General features: G+C 41.1%; 1 protein-coding gene across 1 annotated transcript in view; it reads left to right on the plus strand.

Annotated features, from left to right (window-relative positions):
- DNAH8 (dynein axonemal heavy chain 8) overlaps positions 1–19,849 on the plus strand; it is a 283,921-nt gene that overhangs the window by 207,718 nt on the left and 56,354 nt on the right. Inside the window, exons 80-82 of the mRNA XM_070586021.1 lie at positions 5,594–5,715; positions 8,691–8,809; positions 10,439–10,641. Coding sequence (XP_070442122.1) covers positions 5,594–5,715; positions 8,691–8,809; positions 10,439–10,641 — 444 coding nt within the window. The remainder of the gene's footprint in view (positions 1–5,593; positions 5,716–8,690; positions 8,810–10,438; positions 10,642–19,849) is intronic.

Consider the following 19,849-nt stretch of genomic DNA (forward strand, 5'->3'; position numbering starts at 1 on the left):
GTGATATGCAAAGGATATTGCTTTTGAGATGCTCTTTGATGACCTGTAGATCCGTTTTTATAAGACAGTAGAGGAATTATGTTCTAATGAAAGTGAAGTTCTTGATTCATATCTCCTTTTCTTTTGTTTTATTTCCATTGCTCTCGTTACTCAAGATGACTTACTTCAGGTCTTTGTTAACTCTGTGATTTTGAGTTATATATAAATTAAGTTTGATCATTGTTGCCCATGACTAGGAGGCCCGAATGCCAAAAGGAGGAACAGTGATGCTGGCCATGAGCTTGCTATTGCAAGAGGGCAATTCCTTAAGCGAGGGAGTATAATGACTTTAAAAGACTGCGAAAAAGGCATACTTGTATTTCACATGTGAAGTTAATCCTATTCATTACTTATCTTCGTGTTAAAAGTATAATTAAGAAGACAAAATAGTGGTATTTTCATTCAATTCAGCTAAACAGGTATTTATTGAGCACATGCTATGCAAACCTACCATGCTAGTGTTTCAAATACAAGGGTAAACCAGACGTTGCTTTAAAAGAAATAACAGTCTCATAATGGGGTTAAAGATAACTCAAAAAATAACTGCAGGGGCCTGCCCTGTGGCCGAGTGGTTAAGTTCTTACACTCTGCTTCAGTGGTCCAGGGTTTCGCCAGCTCAGATCCTGGGCTTGGACATGGCACCGCTCATCAAGCCATGCTGAGGTGGCATCCCACATGCCACAACTGGAAGGACCCACAACTAAAAATATACAACTATGTACTGGGGGGCTTTGTGGAGAAAAAGGACAAATAAAATCTTTAAAAAAAAATAACCGCAAAACAAGGCAGAATAACCTATGTGTTATAAGAGAGCTAACAACAAAGTGTTACCTCTAAAAAGAGGGAGAGATTACATGTGGTTGGTGGGATCAATAAAAGCTCCTTGGAAAATATACCTTAGCAGGTTAAGCTGTGAATTTTTCAGATTGTCTGATACATGGGAAAAATGTTACAATCTTTTCCTTATATTTTTTGCTCTTTGTATATAGTTTAATAAATCATTTTTTTGGCTGCCTCTCTCCCCCAAAAGGAGAAAGTAGCTTTTGAAATGGACCCTGAAGGACAGGTAGAAATGAAGAAAACATACCATGCTGAAACAGCACAGCGTGAGAACAGAAATGAGTGGAGTATTTAAATTGCTGAGCCTTGATTCCTAGAGGAAGGATTTTCTTATCTCTTCTTTTCATTTTTTGCTGAGGAAGATTAGCCCTGAGCTAACATCTGCTGCCAGTCTTCCTCTTTTTGTATGTGAGCCACTGCTCACAGATGAATGGTGTAGGTCTGTGCCCAGGGACCAAACCCAGGCCACAGTAGCAGAGTGCACGGAACTTAACCAGTAGGCCCCCAGGGTTGGCTTGTAAGGATTTTCTTGATCTGGTAAGAAACAAGTTGTGTACAGTGATGATGCGGTCCATTAGGAAGCTTTTATTGTCCTTTAGGAAGATTATTCTGGCAGATGTGTAGATTAGAGAAAAGAGGTTCAGGGGAGTCTATTGTAATCTTCCCAACCGCAGGTAATGAACGCATTCATAACCTAGGGTAGAAATAATGGGAACATGAAGGAAGAAAAGGTATGTGAGATCCTAGAAGTAAAATGGCAATGGACTAGATGTATCAGTTAAGAGAGGGGTCAGAAATGAGTCTAAGATTTCTGGTCTCTGTGGAGATTTCTGATCTGGTTGGTTGGAAGAGGAGCTAGTTTGAGGAGTGTTGGAATGGGGTTATAACGAGTGTGATTTGGGGACCTAGTTTCAGTCAGGTTAGGCCAGGTTTTGTGGCCAGAAAAACAGTCCCAAAATTTCAATGGCTAGTACAACAGAGATATACTTCTCGTTCACTCTCTTTCTGACATGCTTGTCATGGTCGCCCAGGAATCCAAATGGCTGCCATAATTACTAGGGCAGAGGGACAAGATGTGGCAGATTGAGTGCTGGCTCTTAAAATTTACGCCACAAGTGACATGTGTCACTGATGCTCATAGTTCATCAGCCAAAGCAAGACGCACGGCCACATGGAACTTCAGAGAGAGCAGGGAAAGGCAGTGCCCCCATGTGCGTAGAAGGAGGGAATCTGAGTGTTTTCGAACAGCTCTGGTGACTACACAGACATGTTGCATTTGAAATAGCCAGCAGATGCTTAGAAAGGACAGGCCAGACAAATTAGAAGTCAGACAGCTGCCAAGGTAGGGCCTAGAAATAACAACCACAGCCATGGGAATGAAAGAGACTATTTAGGAAGTAGGTGTCGAATATTTCCAAATTCAGACTGCAAGGTGATAGGACGTGATACTCTTTTATCTCAACATCCGATTTATAACAAACAGGCAGTAAACTATAACTTCTTCGTACTTTATCGTTCTTTTTTCTCTGCTTTAGTTACTGTCTTCCTCAGATCCAGGTTAAATTGCTATTGCAGAAACTTTGCAAACAGATTCGCATAATCTCTAAAATTTCTTCTTTCTTTATTTCTTGTAGTTCAAAGGAAATCGGAATCTGTCATCTGGTTCATATTTTTTCTCGAGTCTAATACACCTGGAGAAAAGGGAGTCTTTAAATGTACGCAGGAGTAAGGCGGGAGCGTGCAGTGGACTAGGAACCAGGGTGACAGACTGGGCTCTGCCACTGACTAGCTGTGTGACCTCAGACAGCCATCGCCGGGTACCTCCATGTACAACAGGCTGTGGGGCCCAGAGGGGAAGTGATAAGTACCACCAGGGGCAGGCGGGGCAGGCTCCACAGAGGAGGGCTCACATGTCCCGGCTTGTGGTCTCTGTGACACTCAATAAAGTAAGCCCGGATTTATCACATCTAGAAAGCTACTTTGACTCATCTCAGTCACCTTGAAGCTCTCACTTGGACTTGGGGCCACATCCTTAGTGTTTGGGGCACTAGGCAGTGGGGAGGGGGACATTGAAGCCTGTGGGAATCTAGGCAGCAGATGGAGCAAACTGGGCCTCATAACTCAGGGAAGCTTTGTATCTGTGGAGCGTAAGTGGGATGGGAAGCACACTTTTGAATCTTTCCTTATCAGTGAGCTGGCTTTGCTTCCTGAATCCCATTTGCCAGGAAGGCTCCTGGGAAAGAGACAGATATGATACAGAAAGCAGTAGGAAACCTGGCCCCTTGGTCCACAGCGGGTCATGGGAAGGACAAGGAAGCCAGAGGTGGAAGGAGGTCAGATGCAAAGATTCTGTCTCTTCCTGTCTCCTGAGGCAGAACCTCGGGTAAGCAGAGAAGGATGCTCAAGAAAGATCCAGATAGAAGATGCCCCTGTATTCTGCCCAGAGCCACATCCTATTGTGTTGCAGCATTGGGGAGGGGCGTGGCTAGGTGGATAAGCCTGAGGTTTGACAGCAGGAGTGTGGACATGGAAGTCTTGAGAGGGCTGGTGCCCAGCAGAGGTGCAAACCAAGAAGCCGAAAGGCAGGGGACTTTGTAACTGGAGACGAAGGACCGATCTCTGTGGACAGCAGCCCAGTGCCCCTATCAGTCAGACAGGATTTGTCATAGCTCAGAGGATACAGCACAGGGATCCCAGCCTGTGACTGAGACAAGTCGAGGCTAGAGGGCAGCATGCAGATCTGAGGCATCCTCCCCATCAAGACACAGTCCCACCCACCTCACCTCTCCCCATCCAGCAAACCAGCCAAACCAGAGCCACTGCCTGAAAGAGACTGGATTCTTTGACCGAAAATGTGTCAATCAGAGGAGACTGAGAAACACAGTGCAACACAGTGGGCAGGGAATTTGTGAGAGGGATTAGATTTGTCACAAAAAAAAAGAAAGAAGGCTGCATATCTGGGTTGTGTTGAGAGCAACAGCTGTTACCCCAAGTCATCAAACTGGACAGTCAGGGAGAACCAGGTTGTATAGGGTCAGGAGAGCCAGGGGGAGGAGTTTGGATGTAATTTAGTTGACAATAGGGAGCCATTGAATGTTTTACAAGCAGGAAAGTAGCATGGACAGAGCAGTGCTTCAGGAAGGTTAATTTAGGATTGTATGATAGGTTTGTTGACCGAGGTACAATCAGCTAAGCAGCAAAGAGATTTTATTTATTTATTTATTTGTTTATTTTTTTAAAGAAACATCCCCAAACCGGTTTATTGTACAGTTTGTATTAGTTTTGAACTGGCTTACATTTTGACCAAATTATTTTTTAAAAGATGGTATGACTTTGTTTTTAATGTTTTCTACAAAGTTAGCAAACATGGCCCTTAGATCACTGATGGTTTTTTTTTTTATCATTTTGAACTCAGTACTTAAGGGGGAAAGAAGAAAGACTTATTTGTCATAGCAGAAATGTTTAATTTCCCAAGAGTGACTGTGCCTTTGTATCAATTCCTACTTGTCTTCTGCAATATTTGGAAGGTGCCTTTGACTTTCTTCGTCGGCCGAGAATGTCAGAACACTTTGAAAAATGAAATAGATACCAGGGGCAATCCTGCGTTGTAGAGTAATTGATCTACCTGTTTTTCCTGCCTGGTTATTTTAGAAGGATATCACTTTCTTTTGTCGTAAACCATGGACAAAAAAAGACATCTTAGGGAGGGGGTCTGCTCTTGCCTTCCAGGTTGGATTGGACCCAAACCTTCCAAAACAGAGAGAGAGAGTTCATGTGAAAGTAACAGCTAATAGGTGCACACTTGCTCCAGGGTTGGTATGTGAAGTGAAGGGATTTGATGAGTTCTTCAGGAGGATTATTGGAATTAAAAGGTCAAGAACCACTGTTTTGCATACATCTGAATTAAACAAGAGAGCTGGTATTATTATGATAAAACATTGCTAAAGGCATGCAATAGAGGTATTTTGACATTGTAACTATAATCACGTGTCTTGCTGGAAGACGGTCACGTTGGGTCTGCTCATTTGATGTGTGACGTGCTGCAAAATCCGATCCAGTGCTGTGACTAGACTCCGTGAGAGGAGGGGCCCTGTTCAGTCTTCTCTGCTTTATTCCCCGTGCCTGGAATATGCCGGAGACATAGAGGGTGCTCAATAAATATTTGTTGAATAAATGAATGAATGAATAAATGATTTGAACATTAGTTACCTCCTTAAAAACCCGCAGATGTTTTATATCCCTCCCTCCCTCTTTGCCTTCCTCCCTCCATCTATCTGTCTATCCATCTTTTCGACCTCGTGAAAAATAGTATGGAATATCAAACTTCTGGAGGAGTGATGACTGACCAAGAAGTGACTTTTAAAATCACACATGAAAAAGTTCAACCTGTTCATTGGTATCAAAATTGTAAATTTCAGATTGTTAAAAAGACAGTAAAAAAAGCAAACAACTGTAACCACCTGAGAAAAATTCTTTGCAGGAAAAAATGACAAGGAGTTGCCATCTGTATCTTATAAGATGCTATTAATCAGTAAACAAAACACTAAGACTTGAAAGAAATATACCCCCAAAAAAGATAACCACATTTTCTGTAATGTAATTATTTTCCAACTTTTTTCCCTGCAATATGGTTATATCGTTTTTATCATTTGGAAAATAAATTCCTAAAAACGGATCCCGAGCTGACCTGATTCCCGCTGACGCCTTTCCCCAGGGGGAGCAGCCCTGGATCTGAAAGCCTGCCCTCCCAAACCGTTTCGCTGGATCCTCGATATGACCTGGCTGAATCTTGTGGAGCTGAGTAAACTTCCACAATTTGCGGAAATTATGAACCAGGTAATAAAGGGCTGGGGAAAAGTACAGATCTGTAAACGCAAATACCCCCAGCCATTTTAATCGGGGCCTCCTGGGACAATTCCTTCACCCAAAGGAGGCAGCACAATAGTGTAGCTTTAAGGTGTCATGGTTCTCTGGGGAGATTTTGGACCAAGGAGTATCAGAAGGAAACTTTTCCAAGGTGCAGGCAACTGCATTTTCCTACCGTGTGGTGGGCATGGGTCATTTATCAGCCTGCTTGACTCGCTGTCAGAATCAGAAACAGCGGGTGGACCCTTTTATTGTAGACTATTGACGTTTTTACATTTTCACTTCTTCCTGTGATTAAATAATTTATGCAAATTTGAATTTGAGGCAAATTAAGAGGCTGAGATCCTTTTAAAAAAAATCAGTCATTTATATGGAGGATTTGTAAAATGGTGAAGTATAGTGGTGAAATGGTGTAACAGGTCCTGATTTACTGTCATTTTTCTTATTTGAAAATGCAAATTGGTTATTGTAGATTAGTGGTTGATTCAACTCTCACTGGAAAACAATTATGTGACTCAGAATAAAGATAGTTGTTTATTACTGGGGTGTGTTGGTTACAGCTGCCTGTCACTGCTGGAGGGCCTGCATTTTCCCAGAGTCAAATGCGGACCGTCATCTTTCTTGCAGTTGCTGGTGATGGACAAATGGGGCAATAGGTAGACCATAAGTTGGCAGGGGCCTCATGCTGTCATCATGGGTTCCCTCCCCTCCACACACTCCCGCTCCCGCTGCCCAGTGCATACTAGGGGTGCCAGTGTAGTGGTATTCCTGGAACGTTGTGTAGACTCCTACCTATTCAACCATGGTTGGATCAGAGTCAATGCAATGCAGTCCCTGGATTCCATCTGTGGTGGACAGTAAGCTTTGTTTTGTAGCACAGCCATAGATGAGTGCTCCAAGCCCAAGCAAATACTTTGGGAAAAAAAAGTGGTCTGGGTCTGCTCAGAGACTGGGTAAGGGAGACCTTCAAGCACCACTGGAAATGTCACTCAAAACCCGTGCCCTCTGCTGACAGACTATGTTGATATAGGGATGTGCATTATGATTTGCCTCTGTCCATTGGATTATCAGTATCTGTGGTGTCGAATCTGGGAGCTACTACTGCTAACTGTGGGATAAGTACTTTGCAACAAAGATAACTGTGCAAGGAAGTAGTATTGACCCTGCTTTATAGATGAGAAAACTGAGATTCAGAGAGGTTAAGTACTTACTCAAGGCCTCATAGCCGATAAATGGCAAAGCTGTAATTTGGCCCCATGCTCTTTCCCTGACATCATGAGTTGTTTCTTTCCAACTCCTTTTACATTGAGTGGGCTAGAGTAAGGGGAGGAGTCGTTCTCAGGAGAGTTGCAGAAGTTCACTAGGGACCCGTCCTCGGGCGGCCGTTGGTTTGGCCTGTCTGTGGAAGGAAGGGAGGAAGTAGAAGGAGATCAATCTCCCAGCTGAGTGGGTGTCAGGAATTGAAACAAAAATAGCCTCACACAGCAACTACCCTGCCTTGGCATCACAAGCCAAACTGTTTAACACCTGGAAGTGGTCTTGCCAACGTGGTGGACCAGAAAAAGGACCAAGAAATGGAAGTGGGCGGCTAAGGGGCTGGAAGTTATCCCATTGACCATCGCAGATGCAGGTCGCCCAGACACTCTATTGCAGTAGAGTCACAATTAGCAGGTGGAAGGCCAGCAGGCCGGGAATAAGCACTCTCTCCTTGTGCCCTCTCTCCAGCCACCAGTGTGGAGGAGGCCTGCAGGGGGCACTGTGGGTGGCAGCGCGCAGGTGCCAGCGCAGTGGGGCGACGCTGCAGCAGCACCCAGGCCCTCCCAGCCGTATGCCAGGCAGATGCTTTGGGAGCAGCCAAATAGGGAGAGCCATGCAATCTTCAGGGGAAAGATGGCAGTTGTGAAACATTTCAGAAATCCTCCTCCATCCTTTGGTGTCCCAGGGAAAAAGTTGGAGCAACTGAGTTACAGAGTAATTGCTTTTGTTATTAATTTGCACCCTGTCTGTATCCTATGTGATGAATTGTTTGCCTGATGTGGACTTTGGGCAGTTATTGAACAGTCCTTGAGTCTGGCACGTAATATCTGTTATGTGAGCATTTGCTGTTTGTCATCAGCGCTTACCATGGCTTCTAAAACATGCGTACAAACACCGTCTAAATAATCCAGCCTGATTGTTGCTGAGGAGTAGCACCAGGCTCCCAATCTACAATTTTGTAATCCGTCTCAACAGTACTCGGGCTGCAGGGAGCACCTCTTAGTGCCTCTGAAAACCCGCGGTTCTCTCCCTGCTTCTGAAAGAACAGGTATTTGAGACCAGCTCTTGGAGACGCTTCTTCTGTTCCTAGGTTTAAGGTCTCAGGGTGGAGGGTCACCAGGAAAATAAAAGCTTTGATTTTGTCGTCCATCACTATTTTAAGTAGAGGTCAACATTTAGAGGTTTGGATATCAGAATGGTCTATATCAGTGGTTCTCAACCATGGGCAACTTTGTGCTACCTCCCAGAGAGCATCTGACAATGTCTGGAAACATTTTTGATTGTCAGGAATTGGGGGGAGGGGTGCTACTGGCATCTAGTGGGTGGAGGCCAGGGATGCTGCTAGACATCATGCAATGCACAGGACGGGCCCCTCAACAAAAAATAATCTGGCCCCAAATGCCAGTGGTGCTGAGGCTGAGAAACCCTGGTCTGCTTTTTTTCTGCCAAATCATTTTGTATAATTTTGTATAATGGTCCTAAATTTAGTGAATAATGTAGAAAAGCAATGGAAAACTGAAAGGAAATAGTAATATCCATGTTATTTGAGTCATTGACTCTGAAGAAAAATGTAAACTGTGCAGTTATGTTGAAAAGTTATCTGCCTGTAAAGAAGTTTTTTGGAATCCTCCCCAGTATATTCGAATTGCATAATTCCTATGGCTTGCTAATTGGCTTGTTTATTTTAGATATCTCGTAATGAGAAGGGGTGGAAAAGCTGGTTTGATAAAGATGCTCCAGAGGAAGAAATTATCCCGGATGGATATAATGATTCACTGGATACTTGCCGCAAACTTTTACTGATCAGGTGAGAAGAGAGATTATCAGACCTGGAAGCATCACGCATTATATTAAATCACAGATCGCCCCTCAGGGAGCTTACTTCACTCCATCATGGTAGTTCTTATAAGAAATGTATGTGCTTCTAAATTGCAGTTTCGGATGGCAATTCTTTACTTCCTTGACAAGCAAATAAAATGGTGACGGTGCAGGGATCTTGACAACATGTTAATGATAGTGCTTTTAGCAAAAAAATATGAAAAATATGCTCATCATTCACTTTGTTCATCATTTACCTTTGAGTGAATCATTTATTGTTGAATTTACTTCTTTAAAAAAAGTAGACCTTACCAAATTATAAGGCAATTAGTTTATAAGCTGAAATTCAATTTCAACTGAGGAAAAGCCCAAGAACGTTGTACTATTGAAATGTATAAATGCTGATTTAGCTATTAAAATAGAAGGCAAAAATTTGAAATTGTTGTTAAGGAAGAAGATTCTTTTCTTTTCCTTCTCACTTTTCACATTTTCTCAATATCTGGTACCTCAAAGAAGGATTCTATATTGAAAGATCAGTGTGTGTGTGTGATTAGTGAGAAAGACAGGAGAGTGGAGTTGGGGAGAGATGAGACCACCAAAAGAATATCAAAAAGATGTAGAATTATTTCGGAGTAGTTGTTGTCTTTCCTAATGTTATACACCTGAGCTTGCATTTCTTAGAAAAAGTTGTTTCCTGGATGTTGTCACTATTTGATGGTGATCAGAGCAGTCAGCAATGGTGACCTCATGATCGACAGAGTATGAAAAGGCTACTTGTTTTTATTGGAATAGATGTCTCTCTCTTTCATCCATCATTGTTAAGTTGAATCTAAGTCAAATGAATAGTGGAATCTACTAGCAAATAAGAATCTGTAGAGTTTGTGATCTAAAATAGCAAATATTAAATGACATTTGTGTAATGCGTTGCTGTGTTTAGAACCTACTACACTTTAGGCTTCACAGATGGGATTAAACCAATGCTTGCTGGTCAGCCTGCTTTTGACACCTTTGACACGTTAGATCCCTTGAAGACTGCAGAGCTTCAGCGTGCACAGCAGGCCAGCCCCCATCGTGCACTGGAGCTGGCAGAAGATCCCTGTCCTCGTCCGCCTTGTGTTCCTGCTGAGTCTTCAGCACCCAGAATGGGGCTGAAGTGCAGTTGGCGCTTGATAAATCTTTGTCAAAGAATGAATGTGCTCCTGTGTATTAGTTTGGGGGAGGAATTGCTTACATGAAGCTGGCACCCTCAGTTACTCAGATAATCATTGATGTGTTTGTAAAAATTAACTAGTTGAAGCTTCAGGGTAGTTTCTGCTGCTTCTGAAAATGAGACACTTGGATCAGATGATGTCTAAGTTCCCTTCCAGATTGGCAACAGACCGTGTTGTTGCCGGCCCTGCCCTATTTCTTGCCAAGGCCTAGCACCAAAACCACATGGTTAAATTTGCACTCACCCAGGGATAGAAAACCTTGCCATCTCTCTTACCCAGATCTGCATAAGGGAGACTAGCTTTTTTTTTTCCTTTGCTAATTAAATATGTTCTTTACATGCTTAGAATTTGATAGAATAAAAAATGAACACACTGAATTTTTTCCTCTAACTCGTATTAATTTCTAGGTCTTGGTGCCCAGACCGTACTGTTTTTCAAGCAAGAAAGTATATTGCAGATTCTTTGGAGGAGAAGTACACAGAACCAGTTATCTTAAATCTGGAGAAAACTTGGGAAGAGAGTGATACACGAACACCTCTGATATGTTTCCTGTCTATGGGATCTGATCCCACAATTCAAATTGACGCCTTGGCCAAGAAACTGAAGCTGGGTATGATCAGCAATCTGTGAAATTTAGCAAAACGTCCAAATTTTTGCCTCAAATTTGCCTTTCGTAATTTTATAACTGACTCTTAGAAACATATCCATAAAACTGAGGTAGAAAAAATATTACACTCCTTCCTCTTTGCTCTCTTTTCAGATCTTCTAGAGGGAGGGTGTGATACAGATATCTTTGTGCAGAGAGGAACACACTCATCTACCATATACTGGTTTTTTTTTTTTTTAAGTCATAAGCAGGTGACCCTGGTACATGAATAGCAGACTAGAAAGAATGAACATACAGGAGTAAATTTTTTTGCCATATCTATATAAAATTACAACAAAGTCTGTTTTATCACAAGGTGAAAAACTATAACCATTACTGTAGTGCATAGTAATTAGAGATTCATTCATTAATGTTTTCATTCAATAACCATTTAGTACAGCCAGTGTGCTAGATTCAGGGAGTACAGAGATGAGTACGGCATAGCTGGGAAAGACAGACGTAAATGCATAACAGAAGACAATGTGACAACTGCTGTAACAGAGTTATGTAGACATGCCTGATTACAAGATCCAGAGCTACTCAGGCGGCATGGGGTGTAAGGGAAAGCATCACACTGATGATACTTTGAGTAGGATCTAAAAAGTAGATAAAATTTTACCAGGTGGGGTGGTGGGAGGTAGAAGGAAAGTTATTCCAGGGGAAGGTTGTAAACACACAAGTTGTGAGGGCAGTGACTGAGGCAGCAGGACTAAAGGACAAGGACCTACATGATGCAGAGCACATCTTGATAGAATTAAGCCATCCTGCTAAGGGTGGCTGTTTACAGGAGGGCTGTTGATCTGCTCTCCATACTCTGAAAATCTGAATGTTGGTGGAATTGCCGTTTGGGATTGTCCAGGTTCAGGTCTCTATGACCATACTATGAAGGGTTAATTCATTCATGTCTTTGTAAACATTATAAAAGTGATTGATTATGAATCACTAAACCTGCCCTATGAAATAAAACTTACACTGAGTTTATTATATCGTTAACATAAACATGATATAGAATCAATTCTGTCATCTCCAAGTACTTGCCACATGTTCCTCTGCATTAAGAATTTACTGTAAACCGTTCGCTTATGGTGGCATGGTCTATGTTCATTCCCTCTTTTCTCATCTTGACTTTGCTCTGTTCATTGTCACCACACTGTTGCCTGTTCTATATGGATCCATGTTTGAATGGTCGCATTCTTCTGACTGAACACTGATGCCCAATGCAAAGAGCTCCCGGGTTCTATTGGCAACTGCTCATGGCTAAGCCCCATTAACCACCTTTAAAGTAGGCTGTTTTGCTCTGGTGTTTACTGCAGTGTGCCAGTCATCTGCGTCGGTCCAAGAGTGTGCCTTTCTCGCAGCTTGTAGTTTGCAAACCTCTCTCAGATCTACTCCTCTGTGGATCTTTGTCCCCCTGCTTCTATACCCCACCCCTCTCTGTGTATAAGTTCCTTTTTTTCTGTCTTGCCACAAACCGATCTCCACGTGATCATCTCTCTTAGCCTCTGGTGGCTCGTGGGCTTCACTGCTCACAAGTTCAAAGTGCGACACTCCCAGGGAAACTGCCCTTACTCTCTTGGTCCCAAGTTCAAACATCCAGGGAAGATATGCATTGGTCACATGCTCCTTTCTGGGCCAGTCAATGAACTGTTTCTGTGGACATGGGTTCACAGCAGGAGCCACATATATGGAGCTAGAGTGGAGGACATTTCTTAGAAGGGGATACTGTTCCTAGAAGAAGGGCATATTCCACTAGAGTTACCATTTCAGATGTTACCTCAAAAGGATGCTGTTTTGGAGAACAAGGGTATAACAACAGAATTAGGAAATTCAAAGTCTCTTTTGGGAGAAATTATAACTATGACATTAAATAAATACATAAGGCCAGAACTGTGCGATCACTTTTAGTGTTACTACATGTTATCGTACTGCTTTGCTGGGCAATTCGGTGTTTTCATTTCTTGCTGCTACTTTAGTTTTTCCAATTCCAGTTGTTCAAGTTTCTATTGGTTACTTTGTTAGGATAGTGAAAGAGTAGATTTGATTGTGACACTGAAGGACCCAGTGAATTTTATGAAGAACTCTTTGCTAAATCATTTTTGGGAATGTTAGGAGGTCTCAGGCTGTTCACTACTTTGGGTTAAAAATCCCCAAAATAGCTGTGAAAATGGAACTCTTATGTAGACAGAATATTATTCTAGTCTCACTAGAAATATTTTATTTGTATAACTGGATAGTAGATAATCATAGAATGCTTGGGGTGAATAGGACTCTGGAAATCTTGAAAACCAGCTACCTTAATTTACAGCTGGGGAAACTGAGGTCTGGAGATGAGGCCAGGGAGGCAGTTTGTGACAGATCTGATTCAGGGCTTATCCCAGGGCTTCCAACTCCCGCTTCAGTGGTCTTTCTCTTTCGTTCCCTCTCACTGAGTTTATTAGATCAATTAACCAGTTACCAGACAGCAGCTTGAGGGATGGGACCAAGTCAAATAAGTTTTGGTAGGAAGAGAGGAGAAGAAAACCTCTCACCATGGATACCGTCTGTTGCCTGTTATGGTCTGCAGTGAGAGATTCAGAGCAGATACATTCTGCACGAAAGCAGTGGGTGCCTGGGCACCGGGGAGAAACAGATGGATTTAACATGAGAACCCTCCTGGGAGCCTGGGTGAGGGAGAAAGGGGTCCCAGAGGAAGGATAGTTTGAAAATAGACTTCGAGAGCAAACACATAAAATGCAAACCCACAATTATACAAGAGTAGGAATGAGAAAATGGGTATAACGATGTGTACAGATGAAAAAATTTAAATAACAAGAGAATGGTATGTAATTATGGTAATAAACATTAAAATGGACAAGTTTGTAGAAAAATACAAATTTACAAAATTTTCTCAGAAAAGGTAGAAAAACCTGAATAGACAAATAATCAAGAGGAGAAAAATTAGAAGTTTTAAAATTTCTACATCAGCAAAGGCTCTGGCCTTGGATGATTTTTTTGGTAAGTCCTTTAAAACTTTCATATGCTATCTTCCATTCCAGACTTAGAAAAAGAGGATATATTTTCCTTTTTATTTTAGGGGAATCGCATTATCCTGATATCACAAACAGACCAAGAGAGTAATTGCATAAAAGAAAGAAACCACAGATTGATCCTACTTATCAGTATAAATGTAAGGATCTTCACTAAAATGCAAGCAGGAAGAATTCAGTGTGACATTAAAAAAAAAAACATGCAAAATAATAATAATAATCTTTGACCAAGTAGGAATGCACCAAGTAGGGTGAATATAGGAAAGATACAATATTAAGAAATCTCATTACAACAATGAGCGAAAAACTTTTCCTTAGGCTATCTTATTATTACCTTGATAGATGCTAAGAAGGAATTATTTGTATTTGACTTTTAAAAAGTTGGAATAGAAGAATATTTTATTAATGCGATAGTGAATATGAACTTCAAATGACAGCATCATCTCACTGGTGAACAGCTGGAGACATGCCCATTAAAGGCAGGAGGAAGATAAAGATGTCTGCTCTCACCACTATTATTTAGTATTGTCGCGGAAGATACAGCTGATGTAAGAATCATAAATAAAAAATATAACTACTGGAAAGGAGGGACAAAAATCTTTATTACTCTCAGACGGTGTAATTGTCTAACTGAAAAACACAAATGAATCAACTGAAAAACTATTAGATTTAAGAGATTTAATAGCTCAGTAAGGTGGCTGGTCACAAAATAAATATATTTTAAAAATCAATGGAGCATTTTTGTAAAATAAAATGCAAAAATCCCATTCACTGTAACAACAAAAATAAAACAAATAATTTTAAAAATGCTTATTAGAAGAAAACTATAAAACTTTCTTGGAGTCATAAAAGTAGGATAGAATAAATGGAGAGTTACTATATTGCCAGTATAAAGATTCAATACTGTAAAGATGTCAATAGTCTCTAAATTAATCTATAAATTGAATGCAAGTTTAATTGAAATTCCAACAGTATTTTTTTTTAATTGGATAGTGGAGGGGTCTTAGATCATCTGGAACAATAAATGTACACGAATAGCCAAGAAAGCTTGAAAACGAAAAAGAATAATGGGAACCAACACCATCAGATTTTTAAAACTTTGTCAAATGGCCAATAATTTAATCAGTGTGGAACTGGCTCAGAGTACATAAACAGATCAATGGAGCAAAATGAAAGGCCCCAAATTAGACTCCAGTATACATAATAGCTTAGTCTATGATAAGATTCACATTTCAAATCAGTGCAGGGAAAATGGATTAGTCAATAAAGGGTTGAGATAGCAGGTTAACTTTAGAAGAAGGTAAGAATTTTACCTCACGGTAAACTCCAAAGTAAATTCTAAGTTGATTAAGGTTTTAAATGGCTTAAATTGAGCTGCGAAATAATATGTTGAACAGTTATATACTATTGGGGTGGCTAGGATTTTCTTAATCATAATACCAGAGTCCAAACTCAGAGGGACAAGATGGGGAGTTTGGATGAAGTTTTAAAACTTCAGTATGTCGAAAGCACCATAAATAGGGGGACCGGCCCCATGGCCGAGTGGTGAAGTTCACGTGCTCTGCTTTGGCGGCCCAGGGTTTCGCCGATTCGAATTCTGGGCGCAGACATAGTGCCACTCGTCAGGCCGTGTTGAGGTGGCGTCCCACATGCCACAACTAGAAGGACCAACATCTAAAGATACACAACTGTGTACTAGGGGGCTTTGGGGAGAAGGAGGAAAAATAAAATCTTTTTTTAAAAAAAGCACCATAGGGGCCAGCTCCGTGGCCGAGTGGTTAAGTTCGCACGCTCCACTGCGGCAGCCCAGGGTTCGGATCCTGGGCGCGGACATGGCGCTGCTCGTCAGGCCACGTTGAGGTGGCATCCCACATCCCACAACTAGAAGGACCTGCAACTAAGATATACAACTGTGTATGGGAGGGTTTGGGGAGATAAAGCAGAAAAGAAAAAAAAAAAGAAGAAGATTGGCAACGGTTGTTAGCTCAGGTGCCGATCTTTAAAAAAAAAAAAAAAAAGCACCATAAATAAAATTGAAGCACAAACGAGAAGAGTGTGGGTGGGAGTTACAGCATTCCATTGTAGCTGGAGACACTGGCAGCCCTTTATTATATATATATCACAAATCTTTAAAATGTTTGTATGTTTTGTCCCAACTATTTTACATGTGTGAATTTCTCGTAAGAACATATTGAGAGACATGCATCAAGATTTATATACAAAGATGTTTAATCTAGTGCTATCTGTAATATTGAAAAATTGAAAATGTCTTAAATGTACAAAAGGGTAGTGGTTGAATGAACAAGGATGAATCAGAATGATGGAACACTGTGCCACCATTAAAAACTATTCTCCAGTAATACTTAGTGACAATAAAATGCTCACAACATACTGATAAGAAATAAAGATATAAAATAACATGTATGAGTGTATGTATATATATGTAATTCATATACATATGATACATATGATATACATATGTACATACATATAATTTTTTGCTGATTTTTTGAGTTCATAATAGTTTACATCAATGTGAGGTTTCAATTGTACATTATTTCTTGACTGTCACCACATAAGTGCTCCCCTTCAGCCCCTGTTCCCACCCCCCATCCCCCCCTTCCCCTGGTAACCACTGAACTGTTTTCTTTGTCCATGTATTTGTTTATATTCCACATATGAGTGAAATCATCTGCTGTTTGTCTGTCTTAGACTGGCTTATTTCGCTTAGCATAATTCCCTCTAAGTCTTTCCATGTTATTGCAAATGGGATGAATTTGTCCTTTTTTCTGGCTGAGTAGTATTATATATATATATATATATATACACCACATCTTCTTTATCCAATCATCAGTTGATGAGCAGTCAGTGTTTCCATGTCTTGGCTATTGTGAATAGTGCTGCAATGAACATAGGGGTGCATATGTTGCTTTGGATTGTTGATTTCCAGTTGTTTGGGTAGATACCCAGTAATGGGATAGCTGGGTCATGTAGTGGTTCTATTTTTAGCTTTTTGAGGAATTTCCATACCGTTTCCCATAGTGGCTGCACCAGTGTGCATTCCTACCAGCAGTGTATGAGGGTTCCCTTCTCTCCACACCCTCTCCAACATTTCTTATTTTTAGTCTTAGTGATTATAGCCATTTTAACAGGCATAAGGTGGTATCTTAGTGTAGTTTTGATTTGCATTTCCCTGATGATTAGTGTTGTTGAACATCTTTTCATGTGTTTATTGGCCATCTGTATATCTTCTTTGGAAAAATGTCTGTTCATCTCCTCTGCCCATTTTTTGATCGGGTTGTTTCTTTTTTTATTGTTCAGCTGTGTGAGTTCCTTATATATTATGGAGGTTAACCCCATGTCAGATATATGATTTTCAAATATTTTCTCCTGATTGGTAGGTTTTCTCTTTGTTTTGATTCTAGTTTTTTTTTGTTTTTTTGTTTTTTTTTTTGCCTTGCAGGAGCTCTTTAGTCTGATGAATTCCCACTTGTTTATTTTTTCTTTTGTTTCCCTTGTCTGAGATGACATGGTATTTGAAAAGATCCTTTTTAGTTCGATAATTTTATGGTTTCAGGACGTATCTTCAAGTCTTGGATCCATGTCGAGTTTATTTTTGTGTATGGTGTGAGATAGTGGTCTACCTTCATTCTTTTGCATTTGGCTGTCCATTTTTCCCAAGACCATCTATTGAAGAGACTATCTTTCCTCCACTGTATGTTCTTGGCGCCTTTGTCGAAGATTAGCTGCCCGTAGATGTGTGGTTTTATTTCTGGGCTTTCAGTTCTGTTCCATTGATCTATGTGCCTGTTTGTGTACCAGTACCATGCCATTTTGATCACCATGGCTTTGTAGTAAATTTTGAGGTCAGGAATTGTGATACCTCCAGCTTTGTTCTTTTTTCTCAGGATTGCCTTAGCAAATCAGGGTCTTTTGTTGCCCCATATGAATTTTGGGGTTCTTTGCTCTATTTCTGTGAAGAATGTCCTTGGGATTCTAATTGGGATTGCCTTGAATCTGTAAATTGCTTTGGGTAGTATGGACATTTTAACTATGTTTATTCTTCCAATCCATGAGCAAGGAATCTCTTTCCATCTCTTTATGTCATTATCAATTTCTTTCAGTAATGTCTTATAGTATTCATTGTATAATTCCTTCAGCTCCTTGGTTAAATTTATTCCTAGGTACTTTATTCTTTTAGCTGCGATTGCAAATGGAATTGTATTCTTGACTTCTCTTTCTGTAAGTTCGTTATGGGAGTATAGAAAAGCAACTGATTTTTGTAAGTTGATTCTGTACCCTGCAACTTTGCTGTAGTTGTTAATTATTTCTATTAGTTTTCCAATAGATTTTTTGGGGTTTTCTATATATAAGATTGTGTCGTCTGCAAACAGTGAGAGTTTCACTTGTTCGCTCCCTATTTGGATTCCTTTTATTCCTTTCTCTTGCCTAATTGCTCTGGCCCAAACCTCCAGTACTGTGTTGAATAAGAGTGGTGATAGTGGGCATCCTTGCCTTGTTCCTGTTCTCAGGGGGATGGTGCTCACTTTTTGCCCACTGAGTATGTTGGCTGAGGGTTTGTCATATATGGCCTTTATTATGTTGAGGCAATTTCCTTCTATCCCCATTTTGTGAAGAGTTTTTATCATAAATTGCTGTTGGATCTTGTCAAATGCTTTCTTTGCATCTATTGAGATGATCATGTGGTTTTTATTCCTCAGTTTGTTGATGTGGTGTATCATGTTGATTGATTTGCAGATGTTGAACCATCTCTGTGTCCCTGGTATGAATCCCACTTGATCATGATGTATGATCCTTTTGATGTATTGCTGAATTCGGGTTGCCAAAATTTTGTTGAGGATTTTTGCATCTATATTCATCAGTGATATTGGCCTGTAGTTCTCCTTCTTCGTGCTGTCCTTGTCAGGCTTTGGTATCAGCGTGATGTTGGTCTCATAGAATGTGTTAGGAAGTGTTCCATCTTCCCTAAGTTTTTGGAATAGCTTGAGAAGGATAAGTATTAAATCCTCTCTGAAAGTTTGGTAAAATTCCCCAGGAAAGCCATTTGGTCCTGGGGTTTTATTCTTTGGGATGCTTTTGATTACTGTTTCAATCTCTTTCTTTGTGATTGGTCTATTCAGATTGTCTGTTTCTTCTTGACTCAGCTTTGGGAGGTTGTAAGAGTCTGAGAACAAGAGTGGGAGTCAGGTCACCGTGAGAAGGCTGTTGCAAGAATCCAGGCAAGAGGTGGTGGTGACTTGGACCCGGGGAATAAAAGTGGAGATGTTGAGAAGTGGTCAGATCCCAGGTATGCTTTGAAGGGATGGTGCTAAGTCTCCTCTTGACCCCTTACCTGGATCAGTAGAAGAATCTCAGGCTCATAGCCACCTGAATAAAAATCAGTTCTTTCTTTGAGAAGGTGTATTTCAGAAGAGTTTGGAAAGTGAGAGGAGATAGACTATGGCTCACACTCACGTGTTACTACTTTTTGTCCCTCTCACACCTTGCCCCACTGACCTATTGAACATTTGTGAATTCTGTCAGAATAAGAGGGGCTCAGTACCTCTGTATGATCCAGAGGCTCTTCCCATTCAAGTCCCGCCTCTCCTTTCTTCTCCTTTTATAGTTCGCATAGATTCTTCTTGAACGTCCCTGGGAGCAGTGCCTGGATCCCCTTGAGCAGGAGAGATTCATGGGGGCTTTGGTGGGAAAATCCAGCTTTGCTCAGTAACCCTTGGCCTATTGCAATTCCTGGTTCTCCAAGCAGTGCACTTCCACCCTCTCTCAGGTGCCCATTGCAAAGTTTCTTCCTGTGGCCTTGAGTCCGTGAATAATCCTTAATGTTGCGCCTTGTAAACCCTAATGGAATCTCTGGTTATTAACCAGCTGGTGGCATTTAAATGGTGTATCCTGACAGCTTCTTCTCTGGTTCCTGATGTATTTCCCTTCCTACCCCATGGATTTCTCCAGTCCTTTGTAGCCTCTACCAGCAGTTCCCAATTCAGCCTCATTGTTTGCCCAACTACAGTGGTCTGTGTCTCTGAAGATTCAGGCTCATCCAGTAGATCAGGGCAAAAGCACACACTGGTTCACGATGTCCCCACTGACCCCATCTTCCCGGGCTGAGATCATGCCTCTCAAACTCA

This window comes from Equus przewalskii, chromosome 19, assembly GCF_037783145.1.
Source record: "Equus przewalskii isolate Varuska chromosome 19, EquPr2, whole genome shotgun sequence".
In the NCBI taxonomy this organism is placed as follows: Eukaryota; Metazoa; Chordata; class Mammalia; order Perissodactyla; family Equidae; genus Equus; species Equus przewalskii.